General features: G+C 30.2%; 1 protein-coding gene and 1 pseudogene across 2 annotated transcripts; both read left to right on the top strand.

Moving 5' to 3' along the window:
- Positions 1–6,822: 6,822 nt before the first annotated feature.
- On the top strand, positions 6,823–8,600 carry LOC147944987 (short-chain dehydrogenase/reductase 2-like). 2 transcript variants are annotated; one of them, XM_087451436.1, is made up of 4 exons: positions 6,823–6,979; positions 7,092–7,353; positions 7,615–7,797; positions 7,937–8,600. In XM_087451436.1, the coding sequence occupies exons 1-4, from the start codon at positions 6,939–6,941 to the stop codon at positions 8,159–8,161; spliced, it is 711 nt and encodes a 236-aa protein (XP_087307562.1). In that variant the 5' UTR covers positions 6,823–6,938; the 3' UTR covers positions 8,162–8,600. The 2 variants fall into 2 exon arrangements, with proteins under 2 accessions (XP_087307562.1, XP_087307561.1); XM_087451435.1 differs by having other exon boundaries at positions 6,834–7,009.
- A 320-nt stretch (positions 8,601–8,920) lies between these two features.
- On the top strand, positions 8,921–11,800 carry LOC147944986 (uncharacterized; annotated as a pseudogene).
- Positions 11,801–11,980: the final 180 nt, after the last annotated feature.

Genomic DNA, 11,980 nt, shown 5'->3' with positions numbered 1-11,980 from the left:
TAAAAATATTTGGATATTGAATAGAATATGTTTTTTAATCATGAAAACCCATAACTGATTTAGTCTAATAATTTATTATTTTTAATTTTAAACTTTTAAAAATTTAAAATATATATTTTTTTGTCAGTGTTGGTCAACGCCGGAGTCAACGTCGGTTTTCGCCGGAGTCAGTCAACCGGTGTACTGGATTATATGTTTATGGTGTTGACCGCATAACGTCATATAGTTCATGCATGTGGTCATGTAATACATATACTTCGTGTAGTTGATAATACAATAGTATATTTGGCACTCTGATACTTCATGTAGCTAGGCATCTTTTTTCCTTTTTTTTCTAACGAAAAAAATCAAAAAAGATATACATATTGTTTTTTGAATAAAAAGATATATCATATTGTTAATTATATGAACCTAATTTCTTATAACACAGTCTCTTAAAACCTTTTCTGTTAGCCTTGTTTTTGTCAAAAATCAAACACGAAAGAAAATAAAAACAATAATCTCAGAAACCTGTATAAAAGAAAAAAAAATCAATATTGTTTTTGTCGTCTAAAACGTTAAACGTACGTGGAGAAAGAAAACCAAGAGAGTCGAAGATCAGCAAACAAAGTTATAGCCGTATAGATGGGAACAAGGAGACATATATACACGTACGTAACTTTCAATAGCTTTCTATAAGCAAATTGAATCAAAGTACATAAAGCTGTAACTTTGGTGAACTTGGTTTGATCACTACAGTTGATCCTTAATTCTGAAAATAACTGTAGGTTCTCGATTCAACTTAACACTTCTCTCATTCATCGTCGAAGAGTTGTTCTCTCCACTCTCCTGCCTTCTTATTTAATTACTAGAAAGTAGCCCACGCAATGCATGGATTATGTATGCATTATTAGTTTGAAATAAAGAATTAAATTTTTATTCAATTGTATATGAAATGTACATGTAATTGTTAATATATATCTTAAAAATTAATTTTCATAATATTACAGTTTAACTATAATATTCTAATATATAATTGTTATATGATGTTTCATAAAAGAATCATTTTGAAAATGAGAAATTTAAAAAGTTAAATTACACAGAATTGTTGAAAATATTTAGACAATATGTTACTATAATAAAGGACCATTGTTTTAGTTAACGCAAAATCAATTTAATTTGGTCTTTTTGTTAAGTAATTAAGATAAACTATATTTATTTACATTTTTGTTTTTTTTGGAAACAAACTGAGAAGTAGTCTAAAAAGAAAATTGTAAGACCTTACTATATAAATACTTTGATAGATAATTTAATGTTGTTCTATATATTAATTTTACTTTCATCATCTAAAAGTAATACTTAACAACAAATAATTTAAAAGAAATACCATCTCTTGTAATCCATTTTCAATAATATCCTTATATATATACAAAATAACTAAATTCTAAACCCTAAACTTCAAATACTAAACATACTAAACATTATCTCTCCATCACTCTTGAATAAACTTGCCTCAACTTTTTTTTTGTTTTGTAAATGATTTCATAAATAAAACATTTGACTTTTATAAATTTTATACTATGGAGTATTGATTTACCATTTTTTCTATTGCTTACCTTTTTTTACGACTCACTTCTGTATAATTAACTTTTATTTTGTTCGGTCCAAATGTTTGAAGTGCCTTTAATATTGCCTCCATCTTCATGGATAGTGATTCTCCACAATCCAGCCTGGCCAATATTGTAATATGAAACAAAATCCCTTTCATCCAACAAAATGAAATTGTTGCCACAAATCATAAGCCGGCCTTCTTTCTATTTATCATTGAAAATTTTAATACATTAATATAAAAATTATGTGGGACTGTATTAAATGGTTATATTAGACAATACTCCCTATGTTCCTGATTAATCCATATTTTAGGATTTTCAAACATATTAGAACCTGACTTTAGTCGCATTATTTTTTTCGATTAACAAATTTCAACCCATAATATTCAGTTTCTTTTTTGAAGTTTACAATTTGTCATTAGTTACTTATTAAAAGTATATAGAAAACCTAAAATTTGTTTTTTTTGTGCAACATTTTTTTCTCTAGAAAATGGATTAATAAAGAATGGATGGAGTAGATTTTAGTGAGGAAACCATATTGTTTAATAGGAAAAAAATATTTTACAAAATGTACCTTGTCAATGCATCTATGTAACTATAAAAGTTGGAAAAGACTTGGCCATGTTTTTCACTCTTCTTCGCATCTGTGAAACACAGAACACATGAAATATATCTTGATTATGGAGAAAAAGAGTAAATATATTTTGATTAATTATAAGGACCACTTGCTAGACATCAAACCTCTGTTTGATCATCGAGGATTGGAGAAGAGTACCATCATATCAAGAAACTTGACAATCTGTTTTCCTCTTGCAGCGATGATGATACGTTAGAACAGATCTAGAATTTGAGAGTAAATTTGAGTCCAAGTATAGTAAATGTCTACCTCTGGCTATATATACGTACACTATTTGAATGTTAGATAGATGTTATTCTTAGGTTCAAAATATCTTATTGACAGTTACAAATTTGGGGATTATGAAATTTGGTGTCATAAATTTTGTAACATAAATATTTGCAACGGAAATATTTTCATTAGATTAAATACAGTTCAATACATGGTTATTGAAATTATAAAAACGCATCTCTCTTTAATGCATGGTGAAAGAAATTTGTAACCCACTACATGATATTAAATATAAAATTTCAATATATTTTCCATATAAGAAATAATCAAACTTAATGATTTAATTAATACTATATTAAATATGTCACTTACAATTGTGTAATGAAATAAATAGATAGAAAATCAAGAAAAGTCAACATATATCAAAATCTTCTTACATATATATATATACATATATATATACATGACAACAATTCTGAAATGCTCTTGACAGATCGCTATTATTGTGTAATTTATACATTATTATGTAATTTATCATAATTTAATAGGATTTTAGTGGAATTGACTAACTTTATTGCCTACTCAATTAACAAAAGAAAACATTATATGATTTTAAAATGTGTAATAATTAAGGTTTATAAAATTACATAAAGGCATAATTATAATCATGTATTTAAACTATTTCATTTCTCATTCAAGATATGGTTTTTATTATGATATATATATATATATATTTTTATATAAAATAGTATGTATTTTTTCACTTTAAAGGATGAAAGAAAAATTAGATAATGTAAGAAAATGTGTAAAACAGATGTATCAAATATCAGTTAATTTATTAGTAAATGTTATAGAATATTAGATTTTGTATCAAATATATAATATGAGATTTTATTATAAAAAAATCTGATTTTGTTTGACAAAAGAACTTAAAATATAAAAGTGGATTTAAAAATATATGCCAATTGTACTAACTGGATAAAAGAAGTATGATTATTTGGATTGAAAATGATATAAATTTATTGATAAAAATGGAAATAAAAGATGACATGTGTCATTAAAAGAGAACTAGGTTCGGACCTGCACGTACGTGCAGGGTTAATTTCAAAAACTAAATTTGTAATCAAATTTGCAATATATAATGTATATACGGATTATTTTTGCAAACCTATTTTTAGTAGGGTTGGACCTTCGGGTAACCCGTTCAGATTAGGATATTATCCGATCAAGTTTGGTTAAATGGGTTTAGAAAAATAGAACCTAGTAAGTATTTTTCAATATATGGGTTCGGTTTAGTTCGGATACTATCGGCTTTGGGTCAGTGCAGGTTATAAATTTGAGAACCGATTAGTACACCGAGTACCCAAAAATAATGACTTGATATAGCATTTATATTATAACTTTTGTTTTAAAAAAAAAAAAAGACATAAGAGTAAAAAAAATATAAAATAATTAAAATATGTTTGATACAAATATTTTGGAGTGGATGTAATTCATGTTTCGTCTTGTAACTGAATTCTAGTTGTATAGAGAATGCATTCCCAATAGTGAAGATTCTTGATATATGACATTTCCGATATTTGAAAAAAAAAATTATTCCCGACTGGAAACGGGATAGAACGAATACAAAAATTACCAAAATACAATTTGGGACAAACACAAATATAGTTCATAGTATATTTCTATATCATAAAATAAAACAATATTACAAAATTAGTTGATTTTTTTATTCTTATTATTTTATGTTTGGTTCATCTATATTGCATTACGTTTCTTTGTTTTTAAAATTTTAATATTGTAAAACACACTTTAATGCCTTTTAAAAAAACATGTTACATATAAGATTGTAAGCGTCGATATAATTCAAAAATAAAATAATATTTCTGAGGAAAATAAATAGATAAATTAGCTCAAAATAAAATAATATGGTTAGATATAATAATTATTTATAATATGTTCTAAAGGTATAATATTATATATATATATATAGGTGAGAGTTTATGTTGCTTTTAATTATAAATAGTAAGGATCACAAAGTTTCTTTTAGTTGCTTTGTGGTTATTTTCAGTTTTGGGAATTCTTGATCACAAATATTTCGGAGTGGATGTAATTATTTGATCGGTTTATTAAAAGATAATTAATAAACTAATTTACAAACATAGTAACCACCATCAACATTATGCACAAAAAAAAAGGGTAGATTGTTTTTCTTATGAAAATTATGTGTTTTTGTAAATATTATTTGTAGACAAAAAATCTTAAATAATTTCAATATTGCTTTTAAGAAACAGTTGAGAACTTTATAACATAAAAACAGAAAAATGAATAATAATGAGAAGGCAGAATATATAAGTCAAATTTCATTTTTGATGTCTCAAAATTCATTACAAATTTTAAGTAAAGTAAAGAAAAAATGAAATGTCAATTCGAAACTAAAATAATTCCAAATGGCTCTTACCAATTTTAATTTTAGACTAAAATAATTCCAAATGGCTTTTATCTCAAAAGATATAACTAAATTAAATATGTTTACATATATAAGTTTAAATTTAATTGCCCGATTTTGATAGTAACAAATTTACTTTTTATAAATTTGAATTTTAGATTAGTGGTTTGTAATTGGATAGTTTCATTTAAATGCATTAAATATTTTGAGTGATTTTAGGGATTAAATATGCTTGTAGTGAGTATTATTATTTTACCCCCGCTGGATAGGATCCAAATCCTTTCAAACCGGATAGCATAGGATCCGCGTATTTTTTATTTAACCCGACTTCAAACAAACCGGGTCACTTTAGGATCCGCGGGTTTTTTAGTTTTTATTTTGACCAAACTACTATTTTCTCTGTTTTTTGTTTGTTCTAACTTGAATGACATTACATTTAATAATAGAGAACTTTGTGACTATATAATGAAAAATATTTCTCTTTTAATTGTATAAATATATTTAGCTAATGTGAGACTCTACATACACTTATCTATATCTTTTAATATATAATCAAATTAAATTTTTTTACATATATAAAATTTTGTTTTTTAATTCTTTTTTATCTATACTAATCGTGATTAATTACTTAAATTTCGTTTAGGAAATATTGCAAAATCTAAACTAAATAATTATTTGTTTTTATCTAATTGTATTAAATTGATTTGTTATTTTCGTAAATATCTCACAATATAAAACCAAATCAAATATGTTTATATATATATATGGAACCAAACTTTAAATAGCTTTCAAAGATATTGAGTAATTATCGGTTCTGTTTATATGGCTGTAGAATTAAATTGTGATTTTCTTATATATCAAACAAATTGATTAAATTCATTTTTTGAACTGTTTGTATACGCATCTATACTAAGGTTCTCATATTTTTAATAGTAAATATATACTAAGGTTTTCATATTTTTTTTCAGTTTTTTCCATATGTATTAAGATGAATTAATTAACATAGTTTTTTTGGTTAAGAAAATTTAAAAATCTAAAATAAAAGATAATATTCAAATATTAAATTAGATTTCTATAAATATCTCAAAATCTAGAACCATTTACGTTATATATACAATTTCAAATTTAATAATTTGCTTTTATAGTAACAACTTTAAATCATTTCCAAAAATATCAGTTAATTTAATTTTATAATTAATTTCGTAATTATTGTTTTCATAAATATTAGATTTTTGAATAACAGATTTTGTTCACCATATATTGTTTTTTAAAATTATATAAGTAATTGGACATGTTTGGCAATATGGATTAACAGGTTTTGTTTACCATATATTGTTTTTTTAATTATATAAGTAATTAGACCTTTTTGGCAACATGGATATATGACATGTTTTTTTTTCCAAAATCTTGTTTTGTACTCCCCAATTAATAGTATATATATTAAATATCACAATGTGAGTAAGAGTTAAAAAAACCTTCTCATATTATATAAGATATAAGATATTCCTACAGTCTAAACTCTTTTATTTGTTAAAATCTCTTAAAATCACCTAATATTATTCTTTTAATTTTTATCACATCACAAACCATTTTTCCTTTAAAAAAACAATCAAAAAATTCCAAATTCGACAAAATCATTAAAAATCTTCAATCCAATAATACACATAGGTCCCGGTTTTCGAAGTTGGTATAAATTGTTGTTTGTTGGTTTCTGTTTCATTCGGTCCCATTGAAGTTTATATAAAATGGTATATTTTTGTAAAACGAAAAAAAACAAGAAAAAAAACCTGACATTATTTTACAGCATTATTTATTCACGTGTTCTTCTTAAATATTTTATTCTTATTATTTTTTGGCACCGCCACACACACCCACACACGAACAATTACCATATATGTTGTGTATTTATTTATATACCAATTAACATGCATGTGTTTCAGATCCAGGTCTATTTACATAATAACCCTATCATGTAAAATTATATATAATCCCTTCATCAAGTCTTCGTTAGCCTCAAATATCATATCACCTTGTTGCTTTCCCAAAAATATTTAAAATGGATCATCTGATCTCTCCTCTTTCTCCATTAACAAATAAGTACATATATAAAATCCCGTTCTTAAAGAGGTTTTTTTTTGTTTGTGTGTGTGCAAAAGTCTCTCTCTCTCTCTATATAACTTCAATAACCATTTATTATCATTGCTTGAAGGTGGTGGTCGGAAGGAACAACAGCTGTCGTGACCGGAGCAAACAAAGGTATAGGTTTTGCGGTGGTGAAAAGGTTACTCGAGCTTGGACTAACTGTTGTATTAACCGCCCGAAACACCGTAAACGGAAGCCAAGCCACCGATTCCCTCCGTCGCATTGGCTTTCAAAACGTTCATTTTTGCTCCCTCGACATCTCCGATCCTTCTTCCATCGCCGCCTTCGTCTCCTGGTTCCGTCGCAACTTGGGAGTACTCGACATTCTGGTAATTATTTATAAATAATTGATTATCTAAAATGCATACGCAACTACTATACAATTAGTCCACAACTACTATATAAAATATGACCGAACTCCAATGAACCGTAGAAATTTTGATTACCTTCTTAATTGTTTTGTGTTAAAAAAGAATATTTTAGATTGACAAAGTTAAAACTTACAACTTTATCTTTCACAGGGTATTTAATTTATTATTATTCGAAACTTTTTTACTGATGGAAATATTACACGGCGTCGGCTTGGTCAGGTGAACAATGCGGGGGTTTCATTTAACGCGGTCGGAGAGAATTCAATCAAACAGCCAGAGACCATTATCAACACCAATTTCTACGGTGCCAAACTTTTAACGGAGGCTCTTTTGCCCTTATTCCGCCGTTCGGAATCCGTTAGCCGCATCCTTAACATCAGTTCAAGGCTTGGCACATTAAACGTACTATATGTCTATATCATCTAAGATTCAGAACGAGGCGCTTTTGCCCACTAAAACTTTATGTATATAAACTGAATATTGCTCTCGTTTACAAATGAGTCTATTTGTCTCATTTCGATATGTTTTTTGGTATATACAGAAACTGAGAAGTCCTAGTCTAAGACGAACACTAGAAAGTGAAGACCTTACCGACGAACAAATCGATGCTACTGTGACCCAATTTCTAGAGGATGTGATGAACGGGACGTGGGAAAAGCAAGGATGGCCGGAGAATTGGCCAGGTTACGCCATATCAAAGATGGCCTTAAACGCTTACTCTAGGGTCACTACACGAAAACACGGCGTTTGGGACTACTTTTTGTGACTGAATTTATAGTCGCAAACTTTTGTGACTACTTTGTGACACTTTTGCCACGGACTAACGATGACGAATACAATGGACGTAAAACAGTCGCAAATTTACGGCGATTAACTGTAGTCGCTAACTCGTTGCTATTATGCGACTACTTTGGGACATTTTATCGAGAAAAAATAGAGCGTCGCAAAATAATCGCAATTTATGACAAACTATAAACTGAAGATTAAGTCAGTAAAGTTAGTCGCAAAGCTGTCTTTAAATCACGACGTATTTGCCACTTTTGTTTTGCTTTTAATTTTATTGTCACAAATCAGTCGGTGACTATGTCGGTAAAAAACGTGGTAAATGTGGTAGTGTGGATTTGTACTGAACTTTTGTGACCCTTTTTTGAGTCTCTATTACGTGGTAAAACAGTGACAAATGCGTCGTTATTTGCGACACATCCGTTCGTTGTTGCAAAAGAGTCGCAAAGCAGTCACTTATTGATGTCGGCAAAAAACGTGATAAATGTTTCAGTTTGCGTTTGTATTGAGCTGTTTCGAGCTTTAATTTGTCTCAATTATGTAGTTTTTAGTTACAAAGGAGTCCTTATTTGCGACTGTTTTTACTGGAGTCGCAAAGTAGTCGCAAAATTTATACTATATATAACGCATCACTCTCACCATTCCATTCATATCACTCTCATTCATTTCTAAGTAGAGAGACGGAATAAAAAAAAAGTAGTGAAAAAAAGATTTTTTTTTTTTTTTTAGAAGAGAAGAAAAAAAAAGAGAGAAAGAAGATTTGTTTTTTTAGAAGAAAAGAAAAAAAAAAGCTATGTGGAATTCATCTCGAGAGTGGATGTATAATCGGATCGATGGAAGAACAAATAATATCTCTAAAGAATTTTTGGCGGGAGTTGAGCAGTTCATGAATTTCGCAAACAGCCAGCCTATGGCACAAAACAGTGGAGGTAGGTTTTACTGTCCTTGCGTAAAATGTCAGAACGATGTTATTTTGCATGGTACGACAATATCTAATCATTTGCATAGTAAAGGATTTATGCCAAATTATTATGTATGGTCTGAACATGGTGAAGATTATGACGTGCTAGGGGTAGGAACTAGTAGTCATTATCCTAATACAAATTATACTAGTACTAGTAGTCAGCATGGTAGTCAACCTGGTAGTCAGCCAATAGGATTTGAGGGAAATGTATATGCTGAGATGGTGAATGATGCATTTCATGGTACCACGCCTTTTAATGAGTATCATGAGTATGAAAGTGGATATGATCATGGATATGATCATATCCATGAAGAACCCATTGAAGAGGCGAAACGGTTCTATGACATGTTAGATGCTGCAAATAGTCCACTTTATGATGGATGTCATGAAGGTCATTCGCAACTATCATTGGCGTCTAGGTTCATAAACATCAAGGTTGATAATAATTTGTCTGAGGCATGCATGGACGATTGGGCTGAATTGTTTACGGAGGTTTTACCAGAGGGTAATCAAGCTACTGGTTCATACTACGAGACAGAGAATTTAGTTCGAAAGATAGGATTGCCATACCATACAATTGATGTATGTATAGAGAATTGTATGATATTTTGGAAAGAAGATGGGAATTTGGAGCATTGCAAGTTCTGTGGGAAGCCAAGGTACAAAAGTAGTGGGGGTAGAACTAGAATACCCTTCAGTCGTATGTGGTATCTACCTATTGCAGATAGATTGAAGAGGATGTACCAATCAGAGAAGACCGCATCATCAATGAGATGGCATGCTGAGCATGATTCAGAAGATGGAGTAATGTGTCATCCATCTGATGCGCCTGAATGGAAGAATTTCCAACATTTACATCCCACATTTGCGCAAAAGCCACGAAACGTTTACCTTGGGTTATGTACAGATGGTTGTAATCCATTTGGGGTCTCCAAAAATCATACTTTGTGGCCTGTGATCTTAACTCCATACAACCTACCTCCGGATATGTGCATGAACAGCGAGTATTTATTTCTTACGATTCTGAACTCCGGACCAAACCACCCACGAGCCAGCTTTGATGTTTTCCTCCAACCATTAATCGATGAGTTAAAGGAGTTATGGTATAATGGGGTTGAGGCTTATAATATCTCACTAAATCAAAATTTCAACATGAAAGTTGTTCTTATGTGGACAATAAGCGATTTTCCAGCATACGGTATGTTGTCGGGATGGACGACACATGGAAGATTAGCATGTCCAATTTGTATGGATGACACTGGTGCTTTTCAATTACCAGCTGGGAGGAAAACATGTTGGTTTGACTGTCATAGGAGATTTCTTCCTACAAGTCATCCGATGCGGAAGAATAAAAAGGACTTTCTGAAGGGAAAAGATTCATTGAATGACGAGCCACCAGCATCTCTGAGTAGTCAAGCTATCTATGAGCGTATAAGGAAAGCCAAAGCACCTAAAACATCTATTTGCGGTGGGAATGGTCACGAAAAGAAAGTTAAAGGCTACGGAAGATGGCATAATTGGCATAAAGAAAGCATATTATGGCAGTTACCGTACTGGGTCGATCTGAATTTAAGGCACAACCTGGATTTGATGCACGTCGAGAAAAATGTCTTTGATAACTTGATGTACACCACTATGAATGTAAAAGATAGATCGAAAGACAACGTGCAGTCAAGATTGGATATTGCAAGATTTTGTTCCCGGCAAGATTTACATCTAGATGCTCAAGGGAGAGCCCCATTCCCTATTTGGAGATTGAAAACCAAAGCGAAAGAGGCTTTATTAAAATGGGTAAAAGAAGATGTTAGATTCCCAGACGGATATGTCGCAGATTTAGCTAGCTGTGCTGACATGAAAAATGGAAAGTTTTCGGGAATGAAGAGTCATGACTGCCATGTGTTTATGGAACGATTGCTTCCGTTCATATTTGCAGAGCTTTTACCGCGTAATGTCCACCTGGCGATTTCAGGTATATAAATTAAACATTTAATTTGGTTTAGTTGTTGATATTATATTTATATGTAACAACATAACATGTTATAACTTTGTAGGGATTGGAGCATTTTTCCGCGACCTATGTAGTAGAACATTGGAGCAATCCCGCCTCGAAATTCTGAAGGATAATATTGTCATGATCTTGTGTAATTTGGAGAAAATCTTCCCTCCTTCATTCTTTGATGTAATGGAGCACCTCCCTATTCACCTACCTTATGAAGCACAACTTGGTGGTCCTGTGCAATATAGGTGGATGTATCCTTTCGAAAGGTTTTTTTAACGTTTAAAAGGGAAAGCGAAGAACAAAAGATATCCAGTTGGCTCAATAGTTCAATCCTACTTGAATGATGAGATATCTTATTTCTCAGAACACTATTTCGCTTCACACATTTCTACAACAAGGAGAAGAAGGTAAAACTTCAAATATGATTATTGAATTTTTCTATCAACTTCTAAAATTGTGAAAAGGTTTTACAAAATAAACTTTAACAGGTTAATTCGGCATGAAGAAGGTGAAGTACCTGTATATCCTATACAAGTACCAGATATATTCACTCAAGTTGGTCGTCCAGGCGGAAAAAGTAGTGAATTTTGGTTAACTGAAAAAGATTATAAATGTGCACACGCATATGTTCTGCGCAATTGTGATTATTTCCAGCAACATGAGAGGTATTTTTGATTTACCAAGTATATTTATAACCATATGTTCTTAGGTAAACTTTAAAATATTTACTTTTTGTTGATAAAATACAGATTGTTGGAGGCGCAAATTCGATATGAATATCCAAAACTATCTGATGAAGATGTTAGGTCGAAAAGAGAAGAAGATTTCCATGAATGGAT

This window comes from Camelina sativa, chromosome 5 (assembly GCF_030686135.1).
Source record: "Camelina sativa cultivar CO46 ecotype springtype chromosome 5, ASM3068613v1".
Taxonomy (NCBI): Eukaryota; Viridiplantae; Streptophyta; class Magnoliopsida; order Brassicales; family Brassicaceae; genus Camelina; species Camelina sativa.
The sequence above is the reverse complement of the archived record's forward strand: the minus strand, read 5'-3'. Positions and strand labels throughout refer to the sequence as shown.